The sequence below is a fragment of the Pleuronectes platessa genome, chromosome 8, assembly GCF_947347685.1.
Source record: "Pleuronectes platessa chromosome 8, fPlePla1.1, whole genome shotgun sequence".
In the NCBI taxonomy this organism is placed as follows: Eukaryota; Metazoa; Chordata; class Actinopteri; order Pleuronectiformes; family Pleuronectidae; genus Pleuronectes; species Pleuronectes platessa.
The window spans coordinates 8,387,816-8,405,714 of record NC_070633.1 but is presented as its reverse complement, the minus strand read 5'-3'; the positions used below and the strand labels follow the sequence as shown (position 1 = coordinate 8,405,714).

Here is a 17,899-nt window from a genome sequence, read left to right as displayed (position 1 = left end):
CATAGAGGTTGTTTTGGAATAATGTGGATACAGCTGTCCTGACAGCCTACACTAAAACTCACATATTCTCATGTCAGAGATTTGTCTACCAATAAAAATAACACACACACATGTGATTTTAGGAGGGTTAATTTGTGAGACTGTATTTTCAAGCCAGGCACTTCTGAGCAAACACTTATTGTGATGGTAGGCAGGTTATAAGATCTTTGGAGAGTAGGCTAGCTGGTTACCTCTGTTTCCAGCCTTAATGCTAAGATAGCTGTTTGCAGTAGTGTCATATTAAGCCTGCACATATTAAAGAGTGGTATTGATCTTCCCAAGTAGATGATTGAATGCATTACAAAAATACATCCCCACGTTTCTTCCTGATTTTATAATGTTGAAATTGACTCTACTGAGAATATATTGTGGTTTTATGTGTCATTTATGTCTATGCGTAGAAGTTTTCTAACAAATTTGACAATTTAGTGCCAGTAAGACGGCTCCACTGAAGCTGCATCCTGTTTTCATAGAGAGGAATGGGATGTAAAAAGAGATTTAAAAGGTGAAATGAAAGCATCTAATGTGAGTGGCTGACATCCATAACCCTTTATCAGCCTGTTTCTACATGTATCTCAAATTGTGTGAGGGTACCTATTGACTTAATGCATCAACTAGCCCCTAAGCCCTACCTCAATTTTCACAGATACATTCCTAATCCTAAACTAGAATTCTAACCATGACCCTAATACCAGGATGATCACTGTCCCAGAATGACCTCACTCAATTGGTCTAATGCTCACAACGCTTATCCTGACAAGTTCACAGACATTCAATCACTGTTTTAGGTGAGTGGTTGTTATCTTGTAAGAAAACGGTATCTGCTTTGAATAAAACATGGGATTTCAATCTCAGTTTATGTGCGTTCATGACTCCATATGTGCATGCATTAAGACAAATGAGGAATGTGCTCCAAGGCACACATAACAATGAAATGCTACTGGAAACAGTTGTAAATCTAATTCTATATAAGTCTATTCAGATTAATACAATTATACAGTAGCTTGTTAGCGACATATTCTAACAATCCACAAATTCAATTTTCCCCAATAGTCCTCCTCTCTGGATGTTCAAGTTTAACGTGCTATTTGAGGCCCACTGGCACATACACAGTATATGCACTGACGCCATAAGGAGGTTTTTCATCGCTACACTCTGATCCTGACTTGAAGGGATTGCCATGCATCTGTTACAGTGTCCACAATCACTTCCAAAGTACCCTCAAGGAATGCCGCATCACCAGAAAAAAACTCTGGGCCCATTACACTTTGGCTGGCTGCGCATTGTTCAAATGTGTGTACTGCCTGTATGTGTGTGTTTGTGCTTGCCCAAGAGCGCTCTGCAATAAACGCAAATTTCCAATTATCTAAGATGCAAAATGAGCCACAAATTAGTCTCCAAATCAACTTACAATCCACCATATCCTCTCCGTCAATAAATCAAGCTCACCCTCCCTGCAATTACCCTCCTATGATCAGGGCAGGCTGCTGGAGGGGGTGTTGAATTATGGCGTTAATAGAGGGGGATGTATCCTGGGCAGCAGGCAGCATGTTTATACCTGGACGGAGCTGCAGATTAATTTGACTATCAATCTAACTAACAGGCAGAGAGAGGGAGAGAGAAAGAGAGAGGGAGGGAGAGAGAGAGTGGACACCTGCGCATTCCTTCACACACACATTTCGGTACATGAAGGTATCCAAGCACAGATGCTCTCATAAATGTAGGTTTTAGACCATAACATGCTGGATATGTCACATTATAAATTCTGCTTATGCAGATTTTTTCTGTTTAATTTAGGTGTTCTGATCAAAAAGCAATGACTGTGCTTTAATAAGCTAAAGTTTAATGGTATTAGTCATGAGTTGAGGGTTTTGAGAAATGCATTTCCTATTTCAAGTCACGTTTACTGGAGTCAATCATTGTTTACGACAGTAGGTGCGACTGTGTGACACTTTAAGTCCTTTACATTCCTCTCTAATTAGAAACAAATAATTGCATCACTATGTCCAGGAACATGTGAAACTTTACTATAGATATTTGACATAATTGTTACTGAAGATATTACACTCACAAATCACCCAGCACACACACACACACAAACAAAAACACACACACACACACACACACACACACACAATGATGTTTGCCTAAGCTTTGGTCTCCATGAGATCTACTGGTCCTGACAAGGTCTGTGATTATAGCCTGTTTCAACTTAACATGACAGGTGTAAAGTCAGCAAAAACACGTTTGGCACTGAAAGCTTTTCAATAGCATATTCTTAATGTCCTTCTTTGACTGGCTGTGATGCACATTTCTCTTCCTGCTTGAATCATCCTGCTGGTGATTCCGCACAGCAGCAGCTTTATCATGGACATGCTGCCAACAGGGTGAGACTGGACCTCTATGCACTCAAACACTAAAACTGCAGGAGATCAGATAGCATACATAACATGTACTAATGTTCCTTTAAAGCAGGGGCCTCCAAACTACGGCCCGTGGGCCATCTGCGGCCCGCCATCCATTTTAATTTGGCCCGCCTCAAAAAAATTTAAATTACATTTTTTTTTAACTAAAAACAAGCTAGCACTTAAATGGCACTTTGTAGTTTTGCTCTATTTTTGAAGAAATTGTACTTTCTTGATTTTTGTTCTTCTGGGTTTGTACCCTCGGGTACCCTTGAATGCATTGATTATAAATCGCTTTGGATTAAAGCATCAGCTGAAATGAATTGTAATGTAATGGACTATGGCCCACTGTATTGTACTTCTCAGATAAGACACTAGGTGGCGCCCAACTCACCCCTGACCTGCCAGCTGTCCCTCAGAACGCCGCTACGCCCCCCGCCCTGAGCGACGCGATTGAGGCACACTGTCAACGGTCCACTCCAGGGCAGGGGGGCGTGAGTGGCCCAGACCTTCGAATTTTTTTCTGTATGTAAAAAGTTTGGACACCCCTGCTTTAAAGTGACCACCAGCGTGACATCCAGCCACCCGAACTCCTTCATTCAGGTATATTACTGAACCCTTCTCATCCACTACCTTTTACAAATAAACGACAACTAGACTTGTCACTATCAGGCAAGACATTTATAAAACTTCAGCATTATACTTCTCCCTTGTAAAAGAATGCCTCGAGGAACTTCCTCTTTTGATGGTACATAAATACCTACTATCACTCTCCATTACCTCATATTTCTTTATTTAAAGTCCTCTCATTTCCTCTGAGCTAATGACCTGCGGCTATCTGCTGCCTTTTTGCAATAATTCTGAGGGTCTACACTCCACCTCTTGTATTTTTGACAAAAGCTTCTGCCAAACAAACAACATGTTAAAGTATAACACCATAGTCCACTTTGAGGGACTGAGCAGGGTCATTACAAGACAATATGTCTCTTGAAGGGTTAAAAACAAGCTAAAGTATGACTAAATGAGTGAGATCACTGCTCCACATCTTCATGAAGGACACTTGGACAAGGGCTGTGGATGTTTTGGGGATCAAACCACCACCCTGGCTTTACAGAGCACTCTTTCTAACACAGGACCAGTCCGACACACAGGTGTCTTGGTTTTTCCACACCTCATCCCTTGCCCTCCTTTCTTCTCCATCCCAGTCCTTTCCTTCCATATCTGCACCAATTCAGATCGTGTTTTCCGAACATCTGAAAACCCCTTTGAACATCAAAGTGTCAAAGCAGGTCCTACTTTTCCTTTTTTCCACACATTCTTTTTTTCAAAAGACTGGCCAGGGCAGCAGGCATTGGCACATGTTGGCTCACACTGGCAAGATAGTGGTACTGAATCAATGGCTGCCAAGTCATAGAGGACTGCCAAAGAAACTTCAAATGACCGCTCCCTCCTTCTTTGCTCCTGTTTCACTCTCTCCTCTGTACTCTCCTCTCCTCCTGCCATTGTCTCTTTTCTCTTCTTCTCTTTGTCTCTTCTTTTTTTCCCATGTGCCGTCTTTGTCTCTTGCTCAGATGTCTGTTAATCTGATAAAGGGAAAGGTTAAACATTTGGCTGGCTTTTGAAAATACCCTTGTGACAACTGTGTGTATCTTGTGCGAGAATGTCCACAGAGACGATATTTATCTATGTCTAATGCTCAGAGAGAGACAGGTGGTTTGGCTTGCTAGAAATACCACGGGGGTATAGCTGTGAGAGGAAGGGACAGAGCGAGGTAGACATACTGTATCCACAGAAACAAAAGAGGAAAAATCATCATCAGTAGTGAATGGGTATCACTCCTTCATAGGATGTGAGATGGCATAATGATAATTTTTTAGTTGACAATCAGCAGTTTATTGTGTGTAGGAAACCACCAAGTAGATCAACCCACCTCAGAAGAATTTGTCATATACCTTAAGAACAAATTTAACCATTTAATCTTCTGATCTGCCATCTTTATGGTTTAAGGTGTTGTTGCATGAATGCAACAGCAATTACTGATGATGATAGATTGTAACAATGAGGAAGAAAAATCAACATCAACTGTTGGAAGGAGACCTGAAGCGAAGCGAATGCTGTTTTCAAAACTCAAACGATCCAACTGATTCTCCACCTAGGGTTCTTCACTGGTAGCCAAGGTTAGTGCTGGTTGTTTTCTTCTGGAAGGGGTCACATGATAGGAGGCTTACTAATTAGTGGTGGTGACGTCGTAACTGAAAAGACCAGAGGTCATCAGCCAGAGCTTTTTTTTTTACGTCCTGGTTTCAAAACATCTCAGTTTCTGCCTGTCCAGACACTAACAGGGATGAAGCCTCAGAGAAGATGATTATTATTCACATAAAAACTAAATGGCACCTCTCAGGAAAATGTCAACATTATTTCTATTTAATAAATGTACAATGTAACTAAGATGCTTGCCACACTCTCCCTGTGCCAATGTCTGGATGATGTCAACCAGAAAGCTGGAAAGTGAGATAGATGACATCTGATAATACTAGCAGCATGTACAATATACAAAATGTTTAATGATATAGGTTGCATCAGAATAAACTGGCATCTAACCACTGGAATGGAACAATGTGAAACCACATTCAGCAACAGCATATTGACCAACAAGAAAAGGAGGTTGCTGCTCACATTGACCAGTGAGATGAACCAATGACATGTCTTAACCCAATGTTTCAAACGATTTACCTCTTCTGTCTAATTTGACCTGTCACAGTTTCATAACCTTTATTATTTTACACTTCTCATAATACCATTAAATATGTCTAAGATATATGGAATTGCTCGATTGTACAGCCCCTCCTTGCCCCAGGAGCACCACCTGGGTGGGCTAATGGACTGTCCAGCATTCCATAAATCCATAAGGTTCAATCAAACAGTTGTCACCCCGTAGTCAAATATCCCTAAACCCATCAAACACTTAGCAGTGACTCCACATACCACCGTGCCAGCAAACCAAGCAGCCACTGACCCCCACCCAGCCGGCCGTCCTGCCAAGATGTGGCCAAATGTACAACCACCTTCCTAATCGACCCGCCAGCCAAGCAATTCACAGATTCACCATACCAGAGGCGATCCAGCTTTCCAGCTGACTAGTCACTCATTTTCCCAAACCGAAAACATGTAACATTTCAATCTATTGCAGTGTGTTGAAGTGACGGCAAAGCCAGAGGCATGAAATCTCTCATCTCACGCTACCTTGTTCACTATCTAACACTCATTATTTTGTTCTCCCAGAGTCCTTCTCTCTATCACTGTGTCCTCTGTTTTTCTCATCCCTCGTCCTCTGCTCTGTGTGTGTGTGTGTGTGTGTGTGTGTGTGTGTGTGTGCGTGAGTTTGTGTGCGTGCCTCTATCTAGGCTCTGATTCCTTTTTTGTCCTGCTCACACCAAAAGTCAAGGGTTGCAGGAAAGAGTGCAGTCTTCCTCAAAGTGTTAAAGCTACGAAAGTAAACACACACTTCTCACTGTGTGTTTCAATCTAGGTGTGTGTGTGCGTGTGTGTGCGCGCTGGTGTCCTAATCATAGAAGGTGTATGAGTCTTGGGTAGTCGCAGCATGCCCTCTCCCCAACTGAGGTCCTTATACCTGTGGAGAAAATGGATTTTTCTTGCTTTTCTTTCATCCTCCACTCATTCCTCCATCTCTTTACCTCTCTCTACCTCTCCCCTTTTTCTCTACGTACAATTCAACCTTCTCTCTCTCTCTGTTAACTACTTTCTCCTTCTCTCTCCTTCTCTTTCAATAGTTTCACCTTCTCCCTGTGCACGTCTCTTTTCTCTGTACCTTGTGTCTCAGACAATGTTATTTTCCAGTTATTGTCTCCTGGGAGGGAATGTCACTCCACCTTTAATGCTTGTTCACCTTTGGTTTTATAACATTGTCAGGTTGCACTCTCTCTCTAGCTCTTACAATACACACAAGGATAGACACAGTGGATCAGCAATGTTTTCAACATCAACAGGCAATGGCCAGAACCCTGTATTCTAAATGAATATAATCATGTTTCAGCTCTAAAAGGGGGACGGGCTGGGGTCAACATACTCTGGAGCTTTTTATCCCACAGAAAATCATCGTGAGAAGATTTTTAAAAAAAAACACAAACAAGCCGCATTGCATTAACCAAGAGTCAACACATGCTTACTTTTGTAGCTAATCCCACGGAATGATTACATTTGAATACAATCCAATCTATTATTGGAGCCTGCTCAATATAAAGATCCCACCGAACTGAGATTTAAATATTTAAAATAAATAACATTGACATAAACTGATGTATTCTTAAATGGAGAGGCAACATAACAAAACCTAGCAGTATGTGACCAAAAGCACGATGTCCACTGATTGAAAACTGCTACAAGACTATTTATCCGTGACTCGCTCGCTAACTTCTGAGTATTGTGTCTGCTTCAACTGTGTATGACTGGTCTCCTCTCCGGCTTGTGAAATGTGCATTGGCAGCATGGGCAGTGTGTGTTTAGGGAGGCTGTTTGGTTAGTGACAGGTACGCCAGGGTATCATTCGGTCTATAAAAAGAGATCAGTTATTTATATTACAGTCATTTAGATGACTTTATTTATTGCTGCTATTGGGACTAGGGGATCTCCATGAATAAGATAAAAACGACAGGGAGCCATGCAAGATGATGTTCCCACTCTTAATAACCCCAACAAACCTCTGAGTGGTCAATTGTCTTGCTAACTGGGGGAAGCAGCTGTCAGGGAAAGCATCTCTCCATCTGAAAAACAAGCTCTGGATGTGGGCGCTGACTCACATCTTTAGTTTGACTCTAAGTGCCCCTCCACTGTGTGTTGATTTCCCCAAGCAGCCTCTAAAACAGCAAATATTCTCTGAAGAGGCAGCAGTTTAAATTTGTCTTTTTACTCACACTGATTTACTTGGTTATATCAAAGTGAAGGCGGTCTGTGTGTGACCTCAGAGAGAATTACAAATATCTTTTACCAGCAGCGTCAGAACTTGGGGCAGACCGAGGGCATACAGCATGGATCAAAGATGCCGAGGCTTTCTGAAGAGGTCACTGAATGCTGAGTGTAAATTTAAATCATTTTACCTAAGGGCCAACTGAGTACTATCAGGAATTCAAAGAATCCACTTATATTTTTCAACCTAACAACAACAGCCTCTCATCATAACTTATTTTGCTTCATAGGATTCATTTTGGAAGTCAACACGATGAAGTAACTGCGCTGTGTCTCTTGGACCTAGCTTAGATTGCACTCTCTGAGAAGCCTAGCCGGGTCACACACATTGAGAAACCCAAAGTGGTGGAATTTGTGGCGAGAAATGCTGAATTAAATTGAGGGAGACATAGTAATGAAATAAGTAAAGAAACTAACTATGGAAGAAAGGGAAAATATATGTCTGTAGAAACGCTAATCATTTTCCCTTGACCCCATCTGTCTTGGTTTGTTAATTCAGTAGAGATAATATAGACATCCCATCACTCACTCTCTCTCACACACAACACACACACACACACACACACACACACACACACACACACACACACACACACACACACACACACACACACACACCACCCTGACAAGTGTGAGGCATGGATGGATGGATGGACTGGTGAGTGGAGGGATGGCTATATATGAATCCATAAATAGACAGAGGAACAGAGGTAAAACCACAGCAGGGGATGGAGACCATTATAGATGTTGTTCCCATTGCTATGAATAAAGGATGCAAACAATGAGATCGTCATTGCTGCAATGCCACAAGAGCAGCTATGTGGGAATTTCTGCTTGAACACATTGCAGTTATCTAATAACATGTTTTACACTTCCAAGCTAGTGTCTGGTATATTTTGATGGAAAACATCACACAACATTTAGTTCTTGAACAACCTGTGCTGCCTGTAGACACACAGAGGTTATTTCTTGGAAGTTATATGAAAATTCCACTAAACATATTTACATCTAGATTTGATTAGACAGTCACTTATTTTCCAAACAACAAACTACTCTGTCTATGTTTCCAAACGGTTAAAGTGGCAAATCAAGACATTTAGAGAATTCATATGAAACCCTTTTCTTCGTAGACATCATGTTTCTATTCAAGTAAACTGAGCTAACAAATATAATCACTGATGGTTGGATAGAATTGACAAAGTCACCTGGAGGTGTTTGGAGTTAATGCTGGGTGTATGGGTCACGACTGTCACACCAGCGGGCAGGGTTCAAGCTTAAGGTGTGTGTATAGTTGGTTAATATTAAATGTATATAAACATGTACTGTACACAAATTCCTAGAAAGTTTATGGAAGTTGATAGATCAAATTGATAAGGTATTATAAGGACACCCTTTTTGTCAATTTAAGGCAGATAGTAGCTGCAACTGAGATTATTCTGATGTTTTTTGGGTTAAGGCGGTCAGACTGTGAGGCTCCTCCCACTGATGGTGGGATTAAATAAAGGAAAACTCACAGTGATGTCCGAACAGCAACAATTTCGCTGTACATCAGAACAAGGGCAAGGGATACATTTACCTCCTCACACATTGAAGCTACAGCTTTCTAATGGTATAGCACCAACCGGGTAGCAGCTCTAGGGAGGTGGTGCTGTTCCTCTATATATGTGTGTGCGTGCGTGTGTGTGTGTTAATAAGAAACCCTGAGACAATGACAGACACCAAGCCCTAATTAGGTTGTCATGCTGAGAGAGCGAGGAAAAGATAGAATGAGAGAGAGAGAGAGAGAGAGAGAGAGAGAGAGAGAGAGAGAGAGAGAGAGAGAGAGAGAGAGAGAGAGAGAGAGAGAGAGAGAGACAGAAAGGGAGTGGGAGCTTATTAAGGAGGATAGGTGTCAAGCTCTGGCAGGAAAAGGAGGTGGGATGAGAGCAGAAGAGGGGGAGGGCGATGAAGTGGGGGCAAAGAGAGTCAGGCGCAGACAGGGAAAAACATAAGAAGTGCGAGTGGAGAGAGAGAGAGAGAGAGAGAGAGAGAGAGAGAGAGAGAGCTGGAACAAGAGGTGGTTGCAGAAAAATGAAAAACAGGAAGTTAAAGGAGAACCAGAAGCAGAGGATGGTGACAGCTGGTGTGATGAAGGGAGATGACATTAGGTGTGGGCGAAGAAAAGGAGTAGGAGGGAGAAGGTGACGGAGGGGGGAGAGGTGCAAGGGGATAAGGCGCAGGTGCCAGAGGGATCACATGCAGAGGAGGAGGAGAAACAGGATCAAGTGGAAAGGTGACGTGGTCATATGGTGATTCGTGGCTCACGGCAAGAGAAGATCAGTTCATCTGCTTGAGCAAATCACTCTCTGTGGTTAATGAATAAATTATCTCACAATAATCTTATTATCATATTCATGTCCATTATCCCTGTCAGTTATTACAACACACTGACCAGAGTAACATGAACACGGCAAACTCGCTGAAAAAAAAGATTGTCGGGGGGGGAAACAAAGGATAAGATTAGATGAGGTGAAATAAGAGAAGATAAGATCATCCTTTATTCGTCCTTCAACGGGGACATTGACAGTGTTCCAGCAGCAAGTGGGCAGTCAAACATACACATCAGCAAGTAATAAGTAAACATGCAATGTTTAGAAATGTAAGGAAGTATAAAAACATTTAATTGGAATGAAAACTAATAAATCAGACAGGTTGCATTTAATATTAAAACCCACTATATTAATGAGATAAAACTGACGCTAAAGCTTAAAAAATGCACGAGAGGGAAGTTTTACTGTTTTGTTTTCTCTCTGCAGTGGGTGTGAAGGCTGTGAGATTGGATCCTCTGTCTGCTCCTGTGTCTTGCCCTGGCATCCATGTCAATATGTACGGTGCAATAGTATCACATGGTCACCAAATAATTCTTGATAATAGTAGACTGCTCTCAGTCAAGTGCAAATCTCTGCCAAGGCCTGACGTTCCTCCTATGAAACCACATTTAAATTCTCTAAATCTAGATTTTTACTTCTGCACCAAATTATACACACATAAATATCAGTCTCCTAAACGTGGCAGATTTTATCATCAAGGTCCATGAATTATTCTTTGGATAACAAATGAAAATGTTGAAAAACACCTTATCTCCCAGAAGATGAAAAAATGATCCTGGATCAGCACCAACAGGTGGCGAGTTCCTCCCTTACCTTTACTGCATCCTTCCAGAAGGTTTGGTGAATATCTGATCCTTTTTGTTGTGTGTTTTTCTGCTTATAAACAAACAAGGGTGAACAAATAACCCCCCTGGGAAAGGTATGAATGATCTGTGGTCTGAATTTAGTCTATTTACCATAAATGGACTACAAATAAAAGCAATCTATTGGGTTTATGTTTCAATCCTGTTCCGAGCCCCAGACTTGTGTGGTCTCTTTCTACTCTACTGTCTACTACAGTGTAAATCAGACCTCTAACCTTATCCTGAATAAACCTCAGAGTACATAAATCATCAGCAAGGAAGACATACAATAACACAATTATATACTCAAGGCTATAATTACATAGTTCGGTTAAAACAACAAAGTTTCGAATACAGGTTGACTATAAAAGAAGACGATGACCTGCTCCCTAACAATTATGGCTAATTATGTTCTTTACAGATTTGGAAGGGGGTGGGTGTACTCTCTCTGTCTCTCTCACACACACACACACACAAACACACACACAAACACACTCGTCTTGTTCTAGGCTACAAAGCCGCGTTAGTCCCTTAAACACGATCTCAGTAACTCCCACACAAAGACAGGCTTCTCCCTGAATGTGGGACTCAGGCCAACTTCTACCAAACTGGTAGAATAGACAGAATAGACCTCAGCAGATGTGATAGAGTAATGACATGATTACTTTTTTAATTAATTTCTTTCAAGATGAATATCTCAATTTTCTGACTATAAAAAAATATTATTTTTGAATACCCGTCCTTTGTGTGTGTGTTTTATTGATTACTGACGGCAGGGAGCTTCTCTTTTGACTCAAAGGGAGGCTGAGCACTTTTGAAATCTCACATTCAGATAATAAAAAAGCAGTTGGGCTTCTTGCCCGTGCAATGCAAATGGCTCCTGAGGGTTAGAGACAGAACACACAGACAGAGACATCTTTTCCAAGGCTGCTCCCATGTGACCGCATCAACAACACTCAGGCAGCTCCACTAGAACTGCTACAGGTCAGAGTCGGGCCAAATGTATTTATTTTGCATGATGGTAAAATTGTTATAGTGTTTATTTAGTGTTAGGAACCCGGGCTGCAGGAGCTGGAAGTGCAGGTGCAGAATACCATTTGTGATTTTGTTCAGTGTACCCTGACCTGGCTCCTGTCTGGGGAGAGGAGCGGTGTCTATGGGACATTACCAAGTTTTATCAACTGTTGAGCCATAAATATACAAAATCCTGCTTCCTTAAATCTAGGTAGTAACCCTAACTTACCTTAGTACACAGGTGTAGAATCCATTGTCTTCCATTTCTGCAGATCTGAACCAGATGGAGTCGTCCTCTTTACTCAGCCTGTGGCCTGAGAAAATGATGGGCTCCTAAACAACATGGGACACAAATTACACATCAGATTAGGAAATAAAACAACACCTATTTTTATTATTTTATATTATTTGCATTATATTAAATTGCTTTCTTTGACTGTAAATGGCATTGCTTGTCGCCTTTGATGTTTTGTATACTTGTTTTTATTTGTCCTCTATGAAACATTTGTAAAGGGGGAAAAGAATGTGGCAAATTTTCTGAGTGATTCAAATGTAGGGTTGGGTACATCAATACTTTTAAAACAGTTCTGGTGCCCTTTCTTTAAAAAAAGAAAGGGCTAACGTTTGGCTAACGTGGGAATGACAAATCTTCTACAGGGTTTTTACTTCAACACTCATTAGGAGAAGTCTAAAATTACCTCTGAGACCTCTAAGTGGCAAAAAAAAGATTGCCTTCAAGATCTAAGTGTTGGTAGAAGGTGTATGATACAAAGTTAACCAAACATTGTTTAACTGTTAGTTCAAAATAGAAATAACATTTCAATTTAATGGTTGTGTTCATCAGTCCTGGACGTCCATTCATACCTGCCTGATCAGATTCAGTTTAAAATGTTATTGTCTCACCTCTGCATCTCCTTTGTTCTTGTACCAGATGAGGCGCAGCTTGGCGTTGGTGGCCATGGTGTAGTTGGTTCTGATGTAGCTGTAGAACAAGGCACATTTGACCCGAACAGGCTCGCCTGCCAGAACATGGTACGGCTTCAGATCCACGGACCAGTCTATACATCCGTCCACTGTAAGGAGGGAGGCAAGGGAGAGGAAGATTACTACTGAGAATGAAGAAGCAGATCAAATGGATGTAGATTATATTACATTGGACAGACTAATGTCTCTACTTTCAGCTGTGAAACAAAGAGTCATTAAAGCACTTATATAAGACATTAAATACATATTTATGCTGAACAGATTAAAAAAATAGAGGGTGTGAGAGCGACAGAAAGAAACTGAGCGACAGGATGAGTATTTGATCTGTTGTCTTTGGAAATATTGTTCTATGCTTTCGAGGCAAAAAAAGAATAAATAATAAATTTGACTGCTTGATTGTGTTTGGGGAGAATATGACAGAGGATTGAAAGTGATGAATAGAAAAAAGAAATTCCCAAATGCTGAAGGCATAAACAGAGTGAATTACACTACACAAAAAAAAGCAAATGTACAAGCTACTGAACTGATGAAAAATGATTCTACACAAAGAAAGAAGACAAATCTCCACCTCCTCAAATGTACAAAAACGAGGCCACAATATCTTGAATACGGACTCTGCTATCTTGACCTGGTGACATAATTCGGAGCCAGACTCGACCAATCGTGAGTCAGTCCCAGCTGTCAATCATGACGTTTCATCCAGTTAAATAGAATCAAATAGCTAATTAAACCAAATGTACTGGAGAAAAAAACATGCGAACAAACACAAGTGTGATAAGAATCACCTAAAATGACAAAAACTATTGATTAAAAAAATGAATTTGACGTGTCCTTTGATTTTTCTGTTTGGTCCATGTCCCATCCGTTAACATGGAGGAGGCAGGGCTCCTGACCTATATTACAATCAGCCACCAGGAGGCCAATGATATGTTTTGGCTTCACTGCTGTCATGTCGTCCATCCTAGTGATAGTCATTATCTAAAAGAGACAAACTTATTTCATCTTTCATTTTAACTTCAGTCTTACAACCAAATGTTTTTGACTTTTCTGTCATGAAACTATTGGTTCCCCCTGTGTTTAAATCATCAAACTGACAGAGAGAAAAGGAGAAATACACATAGAGAAAAGTGGGAGAGAAGAAAAGGTAGAAAGAGAAATAAAAGAAGACAAAGAGGTCGAGAGCAAATGGAAAGCGAGAAAGAGAAGTCGGGTCCGTGTATGGCGGCGATATCAGGGTGAGACCAGGTCAACGGGAACAAACACAGAAAACGTTGTACATGAAAGACACAAAGGAGCCAGTGAGACGTGGAGGTCAGGGCTAAAAACGACAAGGAGCTTCCCCGACTTTGTCTTTTGTCCTATTTTTCTGTTTTCTTCACTTCTTCCCCTGCTTTTTTTTTTTGTTTCCATCTGATGGTCTGGGGCTCAGATAAATGTGCAGCCCTTCAAGCACTTGCCCCACATGCCTCCGCTCTGAATTACGGCTTCTATCCTGCAGCATAAAGCCTCTGGATCTGTCACACTCCCCAGAAATACCTCCTGATCCTCACATCTCCATTGTTTGCCTTTTGCTTGTTAGTTAAGCATGTATCACTGGCAACAGGCACTGTGTAGACAAGACGTGTGAATGTAAATAAACACGCTGTATGAATATGAAAGAAATAATGAGTGAATTAGAGGATCTACTTTTATGTTGGTAAAATCTTTTTACAGGTGTCTGATTGACACAATTTACCACGGACGTCACAACATGTTTCACAGAGTCATAAGTCACATTAACACATCACACAGACACACACTGCAAAGTCACAATGTTGTCAGAGGATAAATGGTGCCTGAAAAGTAAAATGGAGTATTCTATTAAAATTAAGAGAGGTCCAGAGAGAGAACATTTCCTCAATCAAAGGTCATCAACATTATAATGTCTAACTAACGTCTTGATTCAGTGTATCTATATTGAATTATGAAATGTGAGTAGATACTGGCTGTTGAATCAAAGCAAGTTTGATGCAATAATATTGTAACAATATTTCCAGTTTTCACATTGAACAGGAGGTTTTATGAATAGTAAGTGCTCTAATAAAAACTAGATTGGCACTCAGGAGAGTTTGTACCCGACAGTCCCCTCATTAAATACATTAGATATTTTATAGTTTATTTCAGATTTTTATTTTGATCTGATATTATATCGAATTTATATCGCCTGCATTTTTTGATCCATGAATTAGTACAATTTTAAAATATTGCATTGTTAAAGAAACAGAAAAAAAAAATCATCCGACCCATACCAAATCCATACCACAAGTTTCTGACATCGGTAGAGTGGTTTATGCCTAAAAATAAATAAACACTGATGAGGCGAGTAATATATAAAATACAATAACAGAAGGCTAAGAATAAATATTCACTGATAGAGAAGTGTTTGAGTCAAAAAAGGAGAAAACACTTTCGGAGTGATAAACAGTTTTGTAGCCAAATCCGATGCAACTGAAGTAAATGGTGAATCTTTTTTCAGACTTCGAAAAGTCTTCCTATTCAAACTTGAAACATTTACAACATGTTTTTTAGCCTAAATGTCTTCTGATATCCTCCTTGTCGGTCGTGCGTTCACGTACACACGGACAAACCGCAAAACCGCACACTCTCGCCCAAAGCCGCGAGTGGGGTGCGTGTTCACCTCTGCTAACTCGACTATGAACGTTCAGGGCTTGTGGACACTTGGATGACACCAGACGAGCAGTACGGTGGCCTGTTATGTCTTTTCTTTTGTTTTATTCAGTCTGAAGAAGCGGTCACCTTGGCTGCAACACCGTTTACATCTGAGACTCCAAAAGTGTTTTGTGGACTCAAACACTTCACCCACATCTCCTTCGGCATAGTGGTGAGTGGATAATGGGTGAATTTGAATTATTCTGTGAACTATCCTTTTAACTGCACACTTATACACGGTATAACGATTTCAGTTTATTTCTTTTGGTTAACACATTTTCACATTGCAGTGTCAAACTATTTTCTAACGACTTTAACAGATCTTAACAACTTAACAGCTTAAGCACCTGCATTTCCTTTTTTTCATTTCCTCTTATTTCACATCTGAATTGTTCTTGTCCAGTGAGAGAAGTGACCTCTAGCCACACTAATAAAGGCCTTTTTTATTTTACACATCAATGGTGCTTTGGTCTACTTCCTTTTTGGTGTGTGCCTTATGAGTAAATATCTTGGTTAATAATCATCCGATTCAGACTGTATGTTAACAGTGAGTCCACGTGATTGTTCTGTGCACAGTGTGAACTCGAACAGACAGTAGCCAAAGCAGCAGGACTCCCCATGAGACAGATTTAGCAAAATATAAACAAAGAGGACGTGGCCAAAAACACAGAGGAGTGGATTCAGACATTCAGCAGGGTTCATCGTTTATCACACTGCTGTTGCTTCAAATTTTTCTTTCAAAGATAACATTCGAATGAGACTTCTGCCATTGCCCACACAACCCATTTCATTTGTTTTGTCGATTGAAACTTTTTGAAGGTTTCAGTTGTAAAACCTGCAGAAGTGTAACTTCCCACATTGATGCTGGGTGTAATCGGAGCTGAAACAGGCAGTGATTAGCACTGTCGTCTCAAAGGTTCCTGGTGGGAATCCTCCTCCGGAGCCGTGTCCTGCTTGGCTCACAGCGGACATTTAGGCTAAAAGTCGAATTTGAATGTCTGGGGCTTACGGACATTTTGATGACACCACAGGAGCAGGATGGAGGCATTTCATGTTTGTTCTGTTGTTTTTTTTACTTTTAAAGATTGTTCGCCTTTTACTTCAATTGTATCGCATTTGGCTGCAAGGCTGTTAAACCCCTGCAACTCCAAAAGTGTTTGGTGGACTCAAACACCTCACTCACCTCTTCATCGGCATAGTGTTGAGTAGATGAGGAAATTTACATTTTTGGATGAACTGTCCCTTTAAACACCTCCCAGTAAAATAATCTGTAAATTCAGTAGCATTGCATCGGTAAAATACACAGCCCCATGTATTATTACTTGGTCATGGTTAAGATGTGCAGAGGTCAGATATTTAATGCGTTGGAGTGTTACCATGTTTGCCACTGCAAATCAATGAAAACCACTTTTTGGACTCTGTAAAATTCCAAGTGTAATTTGGGTTTAGTCACTAACTAAGATTTAAATACTTCATACGCATGAGTTTGTGCCTCAAATTTACAACCCAACACTTAATTGGTTACATTTATAGATTTAGCAATATGCAGTCATTAAGTCATACAGGGGAAATTTACTTTAACTGTATAAACACAAACACCCACACACACACCCCTAAAAGATTTACTGAACACACAACCAGGCATTTAATTATTGACCAGGGGGCCAGATATTCAGAGAGGCACAGTCATAAAATACAGTCAGTGTGTATCTTAGCATGTGCGTAGAGAGAGAATAACAGAATGGAGGTGTGTGTGTTTGTGTGTGCATGTGTGCGTGTGGTAAAAACCAAGTAATGAACAGGCCAGCCTGACTTGGTGGTTGTAAATTAATGTGCAGACACAAATTGGAAGTGTTGGTGCAGTCCATTCAACACCTAACACCGAGCATCTCTCTATCTCTCTCTATTCCTCTCTCTCTCTCACTCACAGACACACACACACACACACACACACACACACACACACACAGAGATGCACCCAGGGCATCACATTAATAGAAAATCACATTAGTTTGGTCTAGTGGGCTAATGCCTTTTGTTTTAGACAATGTTTAACACAGGTCTGACATACACACACTAAAATACACACACGCACACATCTGCACACTTAAATACGTTAGAACAATGGGCCAATATGTAGCTGCAGGTCATTACCAAAGCAAACTTCCAATAATTCATTCATCATTGCTTCTAAATTTGTACGTTCATGTGCACACGAGGGTGTGCGTGTCTGTACGCAAACCTGTGTGTGTGTGTGGAGGGGACTGCAGCTGTGTGCGTCTGTAGATATATTAAATGCGTGGGCGAGGTGTTAGCATGGGCAGATATATCATTCCCGTCAGCTATATCTGCATACAGCAGAATGAAAATAACCCTGGATAAATGGCAAAGTTTCAGAGTTCGGAAAAGTTTTAGGGCAAAACACATACACATTTAGATACACTCACACTCACACACACACACACACACACACACACACACACACACACACACACACACACACACAGGCACACAGTCACAAACACAAATACTATGTTATGCTATTTTTCCCTAC

General features: G+C 40.8%; 1 protein-coding gene across 1 annotated transcript in view; it reads right to left on the bottom strand.

The window, feature by feature from the left end:
* il1rapl2 (interleukin 1 receptor accessory protein-like 2) overlaps window positions 1–17,899 on the bottom strand; it is a 296,408-nt gene that overhangs the window by 124,833 nt on the left and 153,676 nt on the right. The window contains exons 2-3 of the mRNA XM_053429016.1: window positions 12,556–12,725; window positions 11,882–11,985 (exon numbers count right to left, since the gene is read on the bottom strand). Of these exons, the coding sequence (XP_053284991.1) occupies window positions 11,882–11,985; window positions 12,556–12,725 (274 nt within the window). The remainder of the gene's footprint in view (window positions 1–11,881; window positions 11,986–12,555; window positions 12,726–17,899) is intronic.